The sequence below is a fragment of the Protomyctophum parallelum genome (genome assembly GCF_964188405.1).
Source record: "Protomyctophum parallelum genome assembly, chromosome: 8".
NCBI classification, from domain to species: domain Eukaryota; kingdom Metazoa; phylum Chordata; class Actinopteri; order Myctophiformes; family Myctophidae; genus Protomyctophum; species Protomyctophum parallelum.
Genome location: NC_139703.1, coordinates 45,493,981 through 45,512,361, shown reverse-complemented (window position 1 = coordinate 45,512,361; position 18,381 = coordinate 45,493,981). Strand labels below are relative to the sequence as shown.

The window sequence follows — 18,381 nt, the reverse complement described above, 5'->3', positions numbered from 1 at the left end:
ATATTTAAATAATGGGTGATTAAAACACAGAGAGAGAGAGAGAGAGAGAGGGGTGTTTTTATTCCCATTGAGAGTTGTGATAGCTGTGTTTAATTATTCATTGTTGGATTTTAGGCAAAACGTTCTCTTCCAGATGGAAGTTAAGTGGAGGTCACTTTATTACACCTTCTCCCACCTTCCATTAGCACAGCAGACAAATTAAGATTTATTATGTTCTCTACTTATCTACTTTTTACATTGACATGGTGCCACAGGCAGCAATAAATAATATGTTGTAACTAATAATGTGCACGAGGTAAGATAAAACTGTTTATCCCCAAGGGGAATTTCAGGAACATTGGACTTAAACCCCATGTGTATAATGAGTTATAGAAATCCATATTATGCATTACAATCTGTCTAATTAGTCTAATTACAGTTATACTTATTGTCTCCACCAGGCCGAAGGCATGTGGGGAGAGTATGTTTTGCACTCCGTCCGTCCGCGTGTGTGTCCGTGTGTGTGTCCGTGTGTGTGTCCGTGTGTCCGTGAACAGCTAATCTCGGCCACCGTTAACCCGGTCGATGCCATATTTTGCACACACACTCCCTGGATGCCAACCATGAACCTCTGCCCCAAACTTTCCAGAACGGCCTGTTATAGCGCCACCAGGAGGCCGCTTTGTGCAAAACAAGTTTTTCAATGCCATATTTTGCACACACACTCCCTGGATGCCAACCATGAACCTCTGCCCCAAACTTTCCAGAACTGCCTGTTATAGCGCCACCAGGAGGCCGCTTTGTGCAAAACACGTTTTTGCACAGTACACCTACAGATTTTGTCCAAACATCACGCAAATTGGTACACAGTCTCTCTAGAGCCATTCAACGAAACGGGTCTTTCAGATTTCTCAGACTCCATCCTGATTGGTTAAGATTGGCTTCCAAAGTTCACAGGAGTGCTCAGTTTCAAACAAAATGCTGCAAATCATGAACACATCGCGTGATTTCCGTGAAATTGTGCACCCACATTCCCACTAGGCCGAGGACGAAATGCCACATGAACAATTTCAACTCAGCCTCAAGGTGGCGCTATAACTGGCCGAAAAGTGTTTTTACCTCTAACTGCACGGATCTGTGGATAACCTGGTGGAGACCTGTGCCCGGAAGGGCACTTTTTCTAGTTTTCTTTTATTTTTATTTTTTTATATTATTTATTTTGAGGGTTTTCTTTACATGGACACAAGAACAGCACAGCAGACTTACATACAAGACAGTTACTTACATACAAACAACAATGAAGAAACAGAGAAAGAATAGAAGTAAAAGAGAAAATAAATAATAAATAATAATTTCCAAGTGGTACATGGGTTGTATTATGCATGTGTGCACGTTAAGGTGGGTTCCGTCCTACACAGGATCAAATGTGCTCTTCGATATGATTCAAAAAGGGGGTCCATACCTCTACAAATACATCTGCCTTATGTTGTGTTTCATACTTGAGTCTCTCCAGTGGTATTAGTGACATTATTTGGGCCATCCACATATGTTCTGAGGGCATTTCATCTGTCTTCCACAAAATTAAGATACATTTCTTTGCCAAGAATCTAAATAGATCAAATAATTTCCTGTGAGCAGAGTTCAACTTTACATTTGGGTCTGCCCCCAACAGGTATATCAGAGGAGATTTTCTGAATTTTACTTTAAGGATTTTTTCAATTTGATCATGAAGTATTTGCCAAAATGGTTTGATTTTTGGACAAAACCAGAACATATGCGGGTAGGTACCCAAATGCAATTTACATCTGTTACATAGGGGAGAGTTCTCCCTGGACATTTTGTTTAGACAAACAGGGGTTAAGTATGTTTTGAAAATAAACTTGTAATTATGTTCTAGGATTCTAGGAGTAAGTGAAGATAGATTTACTTTTGCACATATTGTTGTCCATGTTTCCTGATCAATTACAACATTTAAATCTGTTTCCCAAATCCTTTTCAGAGGCTGGAAGGATGACGTCACTCTACCATTAAGGGTTTTATAAATCTTTGAAGTGAATTTTAACATAGATTGGGTGTTAATGATGCATTGTTCTATCTCGTCTATGTGAGACCTAAACATATTTTTCATAAGCAAAGATTGTAAAAAGTGTCTTAGTTGTAAATACTGGATTAAGTTTGTGGGAGGTAGACCGAATTCCTCCTTCACCTCTGAAAAGGACTTAATGTTTGTACTACTGAGTAGACAGCCTAAATTGTTAAAACCTTTGTTAGTCCACCTTTGCAAACCAATCTCACTTAGACTCGCCGGTAAATCTGGGTTATGAGAAACAGGTGAAAGGACAGATAAACTCTTTTGAATTTTACAGTATTTCTTACACTTTGGCCACATTGATAAGATGCCGTTAACAACGAAAGATTTGTTGAGCTCTGACAAACTCACATTTATAAAAGGGAGAGATTTAAGTGGAATTGGGTGACTGAGATGGGATTCTATTGTTTTCCACAGGGAAACATCAGACTCCTGGAACCATTCAGTCATTCGTTTAATTTGAGCAGACCAATAGTATAATTCAAGATTTGGGAGAGCTAAACCGCCTTCGTTATAAGGTTTACACAATGTGGCCAGAGAGATTCGTACTTTTTTATGGTTCCAGAGAAATCTAGAAATATTAGTGTTTAAATTAGCAAAGAATAAGGGTGGAATTGGACAGGGTAATGACTTAAATAGATAATTTAATCTTGGCAACAGGTTCATTTTAACTACATTAATTCGACCTATAAGTGTTAGAGGTAGGTTGTTCCATAAGTCCATGTCATCTTTCAGCTTTTGTACTAAAGGTGTATAATTACAGGTATATAGATTGTCCAGTATGGGAGAGATGAAAACACCGAGATAAGTAAATCCTTCTTTTGTCTGTTTAAAGGGGGATAAGGTGTTATGTTTTTCGTCATCTATCTGAGTAAGTGGACAGAGAGTAGATTTGGTTAGGTTAATTTTATAACCGGAAAGAGAGCCATACAAGTTAATTACTGACATTAAATTAGGAATTGATTGGTCTAAATTAGATATAAATAGCAGAGTATACCCAACACAAGCAGAGCTGCCAACCTGCACACATTTTGTGTACCAACCACGCAATTATAGGCGTATAGACACCTAGAATTGCGTGGTTGGTACACAAAATGTGTGCAGGTTGGCAGCTCTGCACAAGTTATATTGAGTGTATTACACAATGATTAGCTGGTTTTGTTTTAATGCAGCTTTGATATGAAACCAGCACACGCTATTGAGAAGTGAAGCATGCCTTTCTCCTCGTCGGTCGACTGTGTGTGTGTGTGTGTGTGTGTGTGTGTGTGTGTGTGTGTGTGTGTGTGTGTGTGTGTGTGTGTGTGTGTGTGTGTGTGTGTGTGTGTGTGTGTGTGTGTGTGTGTGTGTGTGTGTGTGTGTGTGTGTGTGTTTGTGTGAATTATATAACAGAGCCAACCAGAATCATAGTTCCTCCTCTGAGTTTGGATGCCACAGTGGGACAAAGCATCGTGTTGCCATGCGAGGTATTCACTGATTCCTCCCTGGATCCTGTCTTCAAATGGTTCTTTAATGGCAAGCCCATTGATTTCAGCAGGCAGGATCATTTTGAGATGATTGGAGGGGTACGTACAGTTTCTAATACATGGTAATAATTCCCTGGTGTGGCTTGACATGATCTCACATGGAGTGAGAAGTGGAGTAGTGGAAGAGTATTGTAAATAATCAGAAATTGTGACAAAATAGTGGAAGCCCCTAAACTGGGACATAATATTTGAAGTTGGATTTCTATCTTTAAGCTCATGTGCTATAAAGCTTCTACGCTCTATGCAGTCATGACAGGAGACTAGGCCTTAGGTATAAAGCCTGCAGACAGAGATGAAATCTCCCCAGTGTAGAGGTGTTCTTGTGAGTAAATCATCTGTCAGCTCTCTCAACAAAGGAGCGCAACCCTATTTGATTACAGGATTTATGCTTCTCTAGGAGCAGTCACGCTAAAACCTGTATCATACTGAGCATCATCGCTTTCACCTTTAAACTTCAGTGAGCCATTCTTTTTTAACAAAAGGCTCATAGACATTGAGAACATTGTGCTATCTGATTTACAAAGGCCAAAAGTCTCTATACTACCCACTTCAATGCTCCAGTGATTCAAAGTAGCTAGTCACCGGTGATGAAATATGTCTTCTCATTAGGGATCTGCTGGTGACCTGATGGTGAGGAACATTCAGCTGAAGCATTCTGGAAAGTATGTGTGTATGGTGCACACTGAAGTGGACACCGTCTCAGCAGCAGCAGACCTGATTGTCAGAGGTACAGTATGCTCTTTTGAAGGAAGTAGGGACTATGCACATTTCTACTTGGAAACTCCCTTCAGATGAGAACTGTCTCTGTAGACAGCTGTACAGTAGGTTTTTAGCAGCAGGGTTCTATGGATGGCAAAGTCATGTATGTAAGACTTTTTGGCCACCTAGAAATGGCTGTCAATAGTCAAACTTGCACATTGACAGCAGTAAACTGCTGACATCAGGAATGCCATATACATGACAACCGTCTCGGCTCCAAATACGCTGACGAAGATTCCGTTAGTGCCTGCATGGAGTTCGGACAAAACACTGCGCTGAGTAGCTGTCGGCCAAGTGCACCAGTTAACCACCCTCAAACTAGAGGTCTTGTATGAGGAGGCTTGGCCCTCAGCCTGTGGCCTCATGCCTCTTGTGCCTCTTGTGATATTGCTTAATTCATTTGACACCTCTCTCTAACAGGCACTGTATTTTCAATGATCAGTTGATGCATATTTAGCTGGAGTTATGAAGCGCTAAATGCCTTTTCTTTGGGGCCTGCCATGCGTGAATCTACTGCATGTAACCTTGATTGATTGCATGTTGCTGTTTCGGCTGCTGCTCTAATGTAAAGCTGAGTGTTGTTGTCTCTGGGGCCTGGCAGGGCCTCCCGGTTCCCCCGAGAGTCTGCTTGTGAGTGGAATCACTGACACCACAGTCCGGCTGTCCTGGGGGTCTGGACCTGACAACCACAGCCCTGTCACCATGTACATGCTGCAGGCCAGGACCCCCTTCTCCATAGGGTGGCAAAACGTCCGAACAGGTAGCATACCACCTGGCTACTGCAATTTATACTGGTACTTTGTAGACACAGTCATAGTAATATAGTGTAATGTAAGACATTTCACAGCAGCACTGTACTGTATGTCTTTAGGGAATTATGTGAAAGTGGCTTTATTGCTACACCTACAGTTTCATGCGTTGTCCTTAAACTGGTGGAAGGATAAAATTATTTGTGCTACAAAGAACTTTTCAAATAAATGTACTAAAGTACTCAATGAGAGAGTAGTGTTTGGATACCATCTGACCGGTTTATTACCTAGAGTACTGCATTGTTATAAGGGTTAAAAGACAGTTTGACATATCCTATTACATTATTGGACATGAAAAAGCTTTTTCGGGCCCTGGTTACCGCAAACTTTGGAAGTCAGTAGTTTGGATTAAGGCACAATGGAAATGCCCAAAAATGTGTAATTTTCATTTAAATAGAGAGACAGAGAGACTCACATAACTAAACAAACACATTGTAGAAGTGATTATTATCAGAATATAGAGCTTTATAACAAATTAACAGAGAAATATATCAGCTAAACCCCCATCAAAAGTACTTTGCAGCAACCATGACCCTTTATATTATTATTCACATGTGGGAATGTAATTTGGTTGAAAAAGAGTTGATGATTCTGTTTAGCCAAAATGTATAATGGTGTTAGAAAGAAGATTCATTTTTATGTCTATTTGAATGTCATGTCACTGCATTTAGTGTTTGTACTATATTGGTTAGTTGAGATATCTAAATTCTAAATTCTTTAATCCTAGTTCCTGATTCTGTGCGTGGAGAGATGTTGCATGCAACTGTGAAAGATTTGAACCCTTGGGTGGACTATGAATTCAGGGTCGTAGCAATCAACAGTGTGGGTGTAGGAGAAGCCAGCATGCCATCGACACAGATCCGAACCAAAGCAGCAGGTAACCCCTCTATTCATTGTGTCACTTCTTGCCAACACCACCAATCACAGTGAGGAAATGTGAGTTTGCAGTCTGCTTTATTTATTTCTCTGTATGACAGCTCTTTTTAATCCTACAATTTTAACTGGTTTTCACACCAGTCCACTGCATGGCTAATGAGGATTTGTCATTGTTAACCAACTCAATGAAGAAGAAATCATAGCCTGATTGACACAAACAATGTTTGATTTGATTTAGCAAACGGAATAGACAAGACTAGAGTTACTGTAATTTATACATCTGTTTGTGATGACAGGTTCCTACCATATTTTCACTGTGCTAGCAATAATTGACACAAGTCACGGCTCAAGAGGCATTATATTTTTAAGCATTTAAGCACTCATACTTACACTTCTGTTTACACCAGTACTGCAAATTCTGCCACTTTGAATTAATGTCTGCATCAAGACGAAGCATATCAAATACACAATGCACGCCATAAAGCAATGGCATGACAGCGTCTCTTTTTGAACGGGTGAGGCGACAGATTCCATCCTGCTGGTTCAATCAAGAACGGAGCAGGTCCCCTGTGGTGTCTCACACATGGAGACGATATACTGTGCCTGCCTATGAGCAGCAGCATACATGGGTGGTCATGCCACTGTCAGATCATGCATAATGATTCCCCTGCTAAGTGATTAACCTGGAAAGTTGGAAACTATAGTGTCTTATGGAAATAAGATGCTGTCCATACAGTACCTGAGGTAAACTTGGGCAAAGCTGTCTACTTAAAATTCTATCACTTTAGACAGTGTGGAGTTACAACCAAAATGACATGAATTCCCCGCTTTTATTTTCATTGTTTATGTAGTTCCAGAAGTTGCACCCGTAAACGTGAGTGGAGGTGGAGGAAGTAGAGGAGAGCTTGTCATCATATGGGAGGTGAGAGGATCACAGGCATGAAATGGTGGCATTCATTGTGGCAGACTGTGTTTCACATCTTTTGACATGAATGGGATTTTGTTAGAATCATTTGCAGCAGTGTGGCACTGTGACTTCAATTGAGCAGATTTTTAATTAAAAGCAGAGCTGTAGTGATTTGCAGATTGCTGTTTCCCGTGTGGTGTAAATCATAAAAGATACTGAGCCAATTAATGCCAATTGCGTATACATAAATCAAGAATTACGCATTGAAGGACATTAAAGTACCGGTATGTAGTTAATTTGAATATTTTATACAAACTTTGCTCAATACAAAACAGTGCCAAGTTTGCACTTTTGAATGCCTTGTTTTATAAGGTAAACTTTAGTAAACATGTCAGCTGCATTTCCCATGTGTTAAGTACACAGAGTAAAATCCACTGTGTTATTTTAACTCTGAGTGTAAAAAGTGACTCATAAGGTCCAACTACTTAATCTGTGTAACAGAGACGAGGAAGGGATATCATGTCTCTCACTTCTCTAGCCAATTCCAGAGGAACAGCAAAATGGAGAGGACTTTGGATATGTTGTGGCTTTCTGCCCACTCGGTGCCAGCACCTGGATCCAGACAGTGCTAGCATCGGCCGATGCGTCCAGATATACTTACAGGAATGACAGCATCTCACCGCTGTCCCAGTTCCAAGTGAGAGTCGGAGTCTTCAACAGCATGGGTGAAGGACCTTTTAGCTCTGTGGTCATCGTGTATTCTGCAGAAGAAGGTATACCCACTTACCTGTTACGTAATTCCAATATGCAAATGTACACCTTCTCTATTTTTGCCATCTGGAATTCATAATTCAATTGTGTGTGTGTGTGTGTGTGTGTGTGTGTGTGTGTGTGTGTGTGTGTGTGTGTGTGTGTGTGTGTGTGTGTGTGTGTGTGTGTGTGTGTGTGTGTGTGTGTGTGTGTGTGTGTGTGTGTGTGTGTGTGTGTGTGTGTGTGTGTGTGTGTGTGTGTGTGTGTGTGTGTGTGTGTGTGTGTGTGTGTGTGTGTGTGTGTGTGTGTGTGTGTGTGTGTGTGTGTGTGTGTGTGTTCAGAGCCATTGGAGGCTCCGTCCAGTATGTGGGTGCGTTTCGTGTCAGCCTCTGAGATTGAAGTGTACTGGGAGCCCATCCCTCCCGGCTCCAGCACTGGGAGGATCATTGGATATGAGGTATGAATAAAGAAATACCTAAAATAATAATAATAATAAAATTCCTACTGGAGGAAAAAATAAATCAGACATTAATCTTTAAATGATTGGCGCTACAATAAGCTGTCATTCATTAGAAGGTGACTGTGGATGGTGTTTGTGTGAAGTGTTTCAACACTGACGAAAGGCTTGTGTTTGAGCGGCAGATTTTTCACAGTTTAATCTGGGGAAACGAAGGGGTTTGTTCACAGCTGCTCCAGTTTCCCACAGAGCCCAGCGCACCAACTTGCCTGAGTGCTGTAAAGGTGTGAACATCATTCACTACAGGATAAACAAACACCTTCCCTAGCTATGGATGTTGAAACTCTAAAGGGAGATAGCATTGGTCATGTAGTTAATGCATTGCGTTTACTCAAAAGGCCTAGAGTGAGGAGATGATTTGAGGTTTATCCAAGAGAAGCAGTGCAGCTGTTCTCAGTGAAAAAGCAGTATTGGTGCATTCAAATTTGAGATTGTGTAAATTATGAAGACATACTGTACATATATTGCAGTTGGAGAGAAGGACAAAATATGTGGTTAGGAAATGTTGTGGTTAGCAATAAGCAATGATTAATGTGACTATTTGTTCGACTTGTAGCACAGCATGAAGATTTCAGGTTTGCAGTATATATTTTGGGAAGTATGTGTTAGCGAGGATGCCATTGTTATAAAAGAAAAGAAAGGCTTCATAGACAACATGATTGATGTTGGTGAAATGGTTGAAAAAGCATTAGTAACTTTGATCACTATAATAAGTTCTCTAGTATGTCAATGGCAGAATAGTGAAAGTAGAGCTCCCCTGTGGTTTCACTTGGCATCAAATACTCAAAAGTTCTCTTGCATAATATTAGTTATTTTAGAAGAATTTCAAGAAATACATTTCCGTAAAAGTTCTTCAGAAAATGAGGCCCCCGGCCACGCGCTCGCGCGCACACACACACACACACACACACACACACACACTCTGCTGTTCTATCTTCTGTGTACTTTTTTTTATCCCACGATTTTGTAACCCAGTTTTCTTTTCACCCAGTGCCAATTATCTAATGTAATCCTGGGCGCTACACTTCCTCTGCCAACCTGGGGGGGCAGCGGACTGACCTCATGCCTCCTTCTATGCATGAGGAGTCCAAGCTGCTTCTTTTCACCTGACAGAGGGGAATTTCCCCGGCCGGACGTAGCGCGTGGAAGGGACACGTTATTCCGACCAGTTCCTTTCCCCTCCATCAGGCACCCCGGATGGCCAGGGGGAGGTAGTTTAGTGACCAGGATTGCGGCATGTTTTTGTGAGGGTATCTACCCTAGGGGACACGGGGAGAACATGCAAACTCCACACAGAAAGGCCCTATCGCCAACCCCCGCCTCGGGTATGGGCACTGATGACGCGGAGGAGGGAACACGCCGCCAGTTCCCACAGCGTCCCCAGCGGGAATCGAACCCAGGACCTTCTAGCTGTGAGGCGACAGCACTACCAACTGTGCCACCCCTGTGTACTTTTTCTGCTAAATACTGAATGAATCTGTACCAGGTAGACTAGAGAGTATTATCTGAGTCCAGTTTCAAGATGAGTAAATTAACCCATTAACTTCCAGAGTTAAAATGACATTGTCTATACCTGCCCTTGCCAGACATTCCGGACATTTTCACGAACCTTTGAAAAATCATGGAATATTATTCTTCCCAAAGATCCATCCACCAATCACTTTGAAAGAGGCTGTAGAGTCGGGAAAATAAATGTGCCATCGCGATAATCCCTTAAAAGTTATGGGCAGTTGAAGGTGGCTTGTTTTCGCCAAATACCACCATGCATTATCCTAAACCAGCTGAAAAATGCCATCATGATATGATATGTACAGTACAGTACAAGTTAATACAAATATAGCATATGCACACTTTCAACATAATAATTGATGAGGGAAAGCACAGGCGGCACAGACATTTTCAACAATCGTTATTACACAATACGTACACGTACACCAATGATCAGACAGTACTACTCAAATGTCTTAATTTTGTGTTTGGAATGTATATACTGTATAGCATTGGCATTCAGCTGCTGAGAGCTTAATTTGTTAAAACATAGCTACACTTAGAAACTTTTTTGATTTTCGATCTAAAGAAATGTAATGTTTTTCTCATGGTCGAATGTGTGTGATGGCAATTATGTGTCTGATGTTCCTTTTCATTATGATCTGTAATTGTTCCCTTGCCACATTGTTTACGCTAATTTTTAATACATTCTTTGAAAAGGGTCATTCCCTTGGTAGGCATAAGTAAAGTAAGTAAGTAAGTCATTTTACAAGTCTTTTGAGTACTTAATTATTTTGTACTGATTGCTGAAGAATGAATTTCATATTCTGTGAGGAATTGGATATTGTTAAGAAATCACTGGTCAGTTTCCTGATATGCTTGATATCTTCTGCAATACGTTTGTCAACAATTACAGTGAACACATACATTCACAGAAAACCATTCATTAGCTGATATATTTTGTTGACTTATCAGGCCCCAGTGGACTGTTCATTAGCCTGCCTTGTGCCCGACGCTCTCTCTGTTTGTCATGTCGCCTGCTCCCACACACACACACACACACACACAGTTACGAGATGGAAAAGACTGTGACAGAAAATAAAATTAGAGCCTGATTGATTGACGCCTGTGGCCTGCCAGGCCCCCTGGGCTGCAACCCCTTTGTTTAAAGCCTGTGCTTTAAACTGAGCCTGCAGCCTCAGTGTTCAATTAACTCTACATATTATGTAACCACATTTGTATACTCTCAGAGTTAAATGAACACATCATTAATATCAAAACAGAACAAAATAAATGCAGCCTCTTGAAGGATTTTTGATTGAATGCCTTAACCCATTCTGAACGGGCACCCATTTTGGTGTCAGCATCATGTTATGCTTTAGCTATTGAAAAATAGCAGATCTACAAGCTCATATCGCGCCACCGAGTGGCGCGATACGAGCTTGTAGGTCTGCTATTTTTTGAAAAATCGAAGAACAACTGACATTTTTTTAATCTGATCTCAGGTCAGAATGGGTTCATCAGACCAGTGTGTGTCCAGTGGAAAACTCGTATGAATCTGATCTCAGGTCAGAATGGGTTAAATTCCAATTTACACATAGCCTACACGTCTGGATAAAGCTAGCTGTATAAAATGTCCAGGGCGTAAGAATATCCAGGATGCATGGAATACAGATAGTAACCTGATCACTCAAGTCACATTAGGAGGTGGTCAAACTAAGATGTGGCCGCATTGCTACTGTAAGTGCAAATGCTATAACATTTCCATCCACATGCATTTACGTCTCTCGTTTCCTGATTGTGTCTAGATTTTTAATCAGGTCACTTTTAGTTTGGAAGAACACATCAGATGATTATTACGCCTCGTGACACGCCTCCATATACTGTATGGTCATGCCTTGTGGCATCATGCCTCCATATGATCACGCCTCCATATACATGTATGGTCACGTGACATCACGCCTCGTGACACGTCATGCCACCATATATGGCCATCTCCATTATGAAGATCACAACACTGACCTCATCTAACCCTAGATAACCATACATGGAGAAGACTGGATCATCACCTAGTTCTGCATATATGGAGCCGGCCAGCAACTCTAGCTCTGAGCTCAAACCCTTAGATCTCCATACTGTATATGGAGCTGACCTGTTTTGACATTCCATATGTTGATCCTCCCCACCCGTCCTTCCTGTTCTGACATTCCATATGTTGATCTGACCTCATCAAACCCTGTACACTCAAGACACGCTCCATATATGGCCAGTACAGAATTAATTCCATATGTTGATCTGACCTCATCAAACCCTGTACACTCAAGACACGCTCCATATATGGCCAGTACAGAATTAATTCCATATGTTGATCTGACTGTCCATTCCAAAGTGCCAGCACTCGCCCAGCAGTCTGCTGCATGCCGTCACCCAGGCGGATGCGTGCCCTCAGGGCGTCTTACTGGTTTACTATGAAAAATAAATAATGATATGCTCAATGCTCGGCCTTCAATTTTAAAAGTCACCTTAGACGACAGGGATAACAATAAACCAGTCCATTATTTATAGCACCTATAAATAATAATAATAGATATAATTATTTATAGTTATGTTTACATTATAGTTTTGAGTTGATTGGATATGGCGCACCTGTGTCCCTAGCCTTCTTTGACCGCCAACATAGTGTTTTTTTATTAGATAAAGGGATCTCTAACCACATGAACCCAGAGTCCCTATTCTGATAACATTAGGCAAGAATAGCAGACCTTGGAGACACCAGAACATCATCTCTTTAAATTGTGTCCTTCCCTTTGTGATGAGAATAGTTGTAATATGGAGAAAAACACTGATATACCAATGTCTGATAAACACTGATAATCAATGTCTCTTGTTTAAGACATTGAAATGCACCAGACTACTTGATAAGTGAGGTGCACACTTTGAAGTGAAAGCGATCGTGCATTCAGTGATAGTCTCCCTAATGCCAGCCATTATAGTTGAACACTTAAATCATAGCGTCCCTATTCTGGGAATCTGGATGAACATTTGCGGAAATAATCAGATTTACAACATTCACTAAGGTGTGATTAAAAGGTTACACTAACTGCAACAAAAAACTAAGCATGATGATCCACATTTCAACATTTGTGATGCATGTTTACTGCCAATAAAATAATTTCATAGCTGGACTCTTTGGGACTACAAGACACACCTTACACACCATGTCCCCATAATATATTGGTCTTGACTAAGCTCACAATACTAGAATATTTTTTTTTACTACAGGATGGTACCATTTCTACTGCTAGCGTCTCTTGAATAGACAATTGACTTAGGCCTACTTAGCATCAGTGCAGTAACATTTGACTTTAGCACGGAAATGTAGTTGATTATAGCATGATATAGTATAAAGATTATTGTCCAGATACGACACCTCCAAGGGGGCTGTGGGTACACAAGATCAAACATTTACCTGCCATCATTGGTGGGGATGTCAAATCCAACTGTCACTAGAGGCACAGAATGGGATGTTACTTATCAAGTATATAACATCCTGTGAAAAAAGCTTGTTGAAGTGTGTTTGAATGAGTGACTTTCCACTACTCATTCTAGACACTACACAAACAAAAGGTTTATCATGGGATAGTTATGCTCCAGAAGAGCTTTATTCAGCGACACGCCGACACAGCAGGCAGGACATACAACGTTTCGGACAACGGTCGAAACGTATGTCCTGCCTGCTGTGTTGCTGAATAAAAGTATATGTTTTACTCCGCAAGTAAACAATCCGATGTCTAAAATGGGCAAAGTATCGCTTTAGCCGGACAGTAATTGGGTCATTGTGTTTTGTCTTCCGTTAGGTGCCACATGCCACTAGCCTAGTAGCCTGACACTAAGCGTGAAATTTCATTTCGTTTCACTCTATTATTCGCCAGAGCATTTGTTTTTATGGTCGTGGCTAGCGATTCGGAGGATGTAGCCAGGCTATTTTCCCACTTAAGTTGTCTAGAAATATAACTGCCGCTATTTTCCTGTTTGTTTTGGGCCAGGTTCTCTGTTGGGAAGATGGGACTCTAGAGAGTGAAGCAGAAAGAGTCAGGGTCAAGGAAACAGCAGCCCTGCTCTCTGGCCTGAAGGGAAGCACAGCGTATCTCATCTCAGTCAGGGCCCTGAACAGTGCTGGACTGGGACCCTCCACCCCTGTGTTTAACATTACCACCAAAAAACCACGTGAGTCTACAGCTGGTACAGAACACAATCAGAATGCTTTATTTATTTATTTTTTTGGGGGGTACTGTACCAATGGGTAAAGCAAATATCTGATAAGTGACAACAGGTACAGTTCATTTACATGTACTGTATACTATAGATGCTACAAGAGATCAAGCAAACTATACCTAAACAAGCATTACTGCCACCAACCATTGTTTGAGAAAGATAGAAAGACATTTGTACTACTACAGTATGCTTCTTTTGAGGTGTTGTGAAGATGACATTCTGATTTAATCCGATTCCAGAATTTTGACATGACATGTTCATGCCTAGCTTTTGGATGTATTGAAAGCATGCTAGGAAATTAAATGCTAATTTTACAGAAATACAGGGTGATTAAATAAAGACTGATTACTGAAATACCTTAAACATAATGATATAATGTTGGAATTAATTATCTGTATTTGCTAGTAACATGCGACTGTATAATTACATATCTTGTAGCTCCAAGTCAGCCCCCTGGGAATATTGAGTGGAACTTGACCAACTCCAAGATCTTTCTAAATTGGGAACATGTCAAGGCAATGGAAAATGAGTCTGAGGTGACGGGATACAAGGTGAGAGTTTGTCAGAGTAATAGCTGGAACTGGGGAAACAAATACAGCCTCAGCAGCTGTCACCTCAATAAATGGTTCTCTCATTGCAGTGGAAAGATAGTCTTGCAGCACTCCAGTGTCACATTATGGATTGGCCCTGTCTGGCCTTTCAAAATTAAAAGATCTGTTCCAGGTGATAAACTGAATAGCATCATGCCACAGAGGGAATTCAGCTTCATCCAACCAGCACAACAATGAATCTTATTATTCACTTTGCATATTATGTAAAAGAGAGCAGTATCTTTGATAATGTGATTCACCTTTTTATTTTTTTTACTGTATGATTGCAAATTGCCCAGAGATACATAAACTTGCTCATTTCTGTCAACACATTTGATAAAGAATCTGGAAATCCCTTTTGTAAGGTCTACAGTGTGTGTGGAGCAGAACAGTTTAATAATTCAGCGATGGTGCTTCAGTGAATTAAAGAAATATATTGTTTCCTCCATTCTAAGACTTAATCTGCTGCAGTGAATTTTGGCTACTCACTGCCTTATTATTATGGTATGTTTCTTTTGACCTGTTATGAAAGTTAACCCATGATTACATCTGGTATTTTGCACTAAGCTGAAATACTGTACACGAATGCAATACACAAAGGTACTGTACAGTATATAGAGGATGGTATTTGATTGCACACAATGCTCTACCAATCTAGGTATCTGCCAGCAGCTTGAATCGCTTTTCACTGTAATGTTACTGTGTTGGCTTCTGAATTTCTCAGATTTTTAGGATTTTAGAATGATAGCTCTGGGAACTTATCATCCTCAGGTTGTGTACCGTCAGAACTGGTATGGCAGAACTAATGTGCTGGAGACCAATAAGACCAGCGTGGAGCTGCAGATTCCCTCTGGAGAGGACTACCTCATTGAGATTAAAGCGCTCACGGACGGAGGTGATGGCAGCAGCAGCGGTCCCATCCGGATACCAAAGATGTCAAGTAAGAGACTACAGCATTTCTTATTACAGTGGTTTTCAAAGTGAAAAGAGGGGGAAAAGATTGTCGTGCTATTTAACCAATTGTCGTTATTGTCAATTGTCAAAGACTATTTAATAAAACAAACGTAATAATATACATTTTTAATCCATTTCTCAATGTGGCCCTTAGCCAGGGTCCAATAGTTTGAGAACCAGTGTCGTAACATGATATATTTACAAGCAACTTCACATCTGCGTGCATACTAGATCTTAATTTTGCTTATTCGATGCTAAAGCTCTATGTGAGACCTGGACGGAGGCATGTTTTTGACTGTTTTTGACTAGGTTTGTGTGCCATTAGAGCTAATATTAGCCTGCTTTTCTTCTTTTACAGGTCTCAACTCAAAAGGACATGTTCATTCAGATCCAAGAAAGATATTTGTTTTAATGTTTTGTATATGTTCAATGTTGACTTTATAGATTACAATACCTTGAAATTACAATACCTTAATTTATTTAGAGCAATGTATCCATATATTTTAAAAGTTGCTTCTACATTTCAGAATTGTGTAATAAACCATTATTCAGCAATGGGCTGTAACCACAAAATGTACTGTGGAACCATTTGCAACAGCCATATACTGATAAAACTAAAATCACCTTTGATTTCAGCACCAGTATGATGCTCAAGTCTTAATGAAGGTTATTATTAGCTTTAGTTCGAGCCCACTTACTTTTGATTATTATGAATGCATATGTCACTGGAGCATTTTTTGGGTTTCCCATCATGTTTTAAAGGAGAATTCCATGCTAGAAGGCCTTCTTACCTTTCTTTGTAGTTGTTACGTCCCCATCAAAGAGGTCCAGGTGTTATTTTGTGCAAATGCTCCTTATTGGCTATTTTCCCTACCATAAGCCCTAAATGAATTGCATTGAATTGAATGGGAATTGAATGGGGCTATGGGGTGTTGTGCTAATTTGCTTATTTCCATCGCTCAAAATTAGCACAACACCCCATAGCCCCATTCAATTCCCATTCAATGCAATGCAATTCACTGAGGGCTTATGGTAGGGGAAATAGCCAATAAGGAGTTTTTGCACAAAAAAACACCTGGACCTCTTTGGTGGGGACGTAACGACTACAAAGAAAGGTAAGAAATGTAAGAAAGCCTTCTAGCATGGAATTCTCCTTTAACTGATCTCAACTTTAAAGTTTAAACTCAAGTCCAGAACGTTGGTTCTTGACTTGTCATCACTACTCACAACGGTATAGAAAAGTGGATGCTGCCAGAAAGGAAAAGCTGATGAGGAAAACTGCTCTAGACTAGAGACAAAGGTGCCTTGCCTTATATAATTTGCAAAAGGGCAGTTTTTTTTTATTGAAGTACAATGTTATTTAGACATACTTGTGTCATACTTATGTAAAAAATTAAAAATATAGTTTCTTTACATTCTGATCTAAGTGTAACAAGGAGATAATTTGCCACCACACGGTACAGATAAAATAGGTGAAGGCAGGAGGTGCATTAGATACCAAGCAAGTGTAGGGAGGGGGGGGGAGTTTTTTACATTTTGTTGTGCTACGACCATGGACATAGGCTAATAGTTAATAATACATTATAGTACAGATATGTCCACAGACACCATTCAATCCTATACGTCAGCATCAAACAAATGTGTCACAAATGCATCACAGAGCCCTAATTAATTGATTTCTGTATTTCCTCTTCCCTGTTTAATACGGAAGTCGAGTGATGCTACGGTATGGATCATGTTCATTCTATATATTTTTTAATTCAATGGGCATACCTTAGCAGCTTTAAAACCTAAACAGGTTTACGTTTTTCAAACGCAAGATATTTCTCACATGCTTAAACACACTCTTAATGTGCTATTTGAGATGAGGGTGAGACAGATATGAGTCATACAAGCAAAGCGAAAATACATTAATAAAAGGGCAATGGCACATCAAAACAGACAAATTAAGAGGACAAAGGAGAAGCACTTGTTATTGAGGTCTGAATCGATGGAACTACCCTCTGCAAAGGACTCTACTCAAATCTGTCATCATGAAATGAGTGATGCTCTTAGCATCCTGTTTGAAGAGGTTCAATCAATTTCTTCATCCTTTAAATCAGGCTGTCAAGTGGACATATGAATGTTGTTAGTCAGTGTCCAAAAGCACACTCCTACACAGAAAAATACACCCTTTGATACCACTTTTATTTCTAGGTGTTCAATAAACTATTGAGCTGATGTTTTAACATATTACGCAAATTAAAAAGCCAGTGTGCAAAACAACACACACACACACACACACACACACACACACACACACACACACACACACACACACACACACACACACACACACACACACACATACTATTACTGGTAAATATATTAAGAGTCATTCTAACTTTAAATTGTTTTTTAAAAACACAACAACAACAATTTCTTTCCTTTCAGCTATTGTCAGCAATGTATGAAGCAGAAACACTGTGATAACAAAAATGGATCAAACATATCCAAGCTACCAGGGATGTTTACTACCATACTGTACATACAGTTGTAAGTTCTAAGTTGCACCTTTTTATTTCAATATGCTTGTTAATGTCTCAATCATGCTTGTTAATGTCCCAATTAGTTATGTTAACTGTTGATATACAGTATCAGAGACGTTATTTCATTTAAATGTTTTGATTGTTACTGTAAACAGTGTAAAGAATCATTACGGCTGTGTTCACACTGACAGGTCAGATTTGTGGCGTATCCTGATTGGAATCAGATTGGTTTTATTAATTCTGAACCGTGAAAGAAGCACATGGAAACTAAAGTTCAATATTGTAGCCTACATATTCCTTCCGATGTTGGAAAAACCTTCCGTTTGAGACAGGCTTT

At 40.1% G+C, this 18,381-nt stretch overlaps 1 protein-coding gene across 1 annotated transcript in view; it reads left to right on the top strand.

Annotated features, from left to right (window-relative positions):
• The window catches only part of cntn6 (contactin 6), a 41,322-nt gene extending 25,122 nt beyond the window's left edge, over nucleotides 1–16,200 (top strand). Inside the window, exons 12-22 of the mRNA XM_083770562.1 lie at nucleotides 3,458–3,630; nucleotides 4,201–4,318; nucleotides 4,952–5,110; nucleotides 5,887–6,036; nucleotides 6,887–6,957; nucleotides 7,481–7,715; nucleotides 8,034–8,149; nucleotides 13,744–13,924; nucleotides 14,411–14,523; nucleotides 15,334–15,502; nucleotides 15,875–16,200. Of these exons, the coding sequence (XP_083626688.1) occupies nucleotides 3,458–3,630; nucleotides 4,201–4,318; nucleotides 4,952–5,110; nucleotides 5,887–6,036; nucleotides 6,887–6,957; nucleotides 7,481–7,715; nucleotides 8,034–8,149; nucleotides 13,744–13,924; nucleotides 14,411–14,523; nucleotides 15,334–15,502; nucleotides 15,875–15,960 (1,571 nt within the window). The 3' untranslated portion in view covers nucleotides 15,961–16,200. The remainder of the gene's footprint in view (nucleotides 1–3,457; nucleotides 3,631–4,200; nucleotides 4,319–4,951; nucleotides 5,111–5,886; nucleotides 6,037–6,886; nucleotides 6,958–7,480; nucleotides 7,716–8,033; nucleotides 8,150–13,743; nucleotides 13,925–14,410; nucleotides 14,524–15,333; nucleotides 15,503–15,874) is intronic.
• The last annotated feature ends 2,181 nt before the right edge of the window (nucleotides 16,201–18,381 follow it).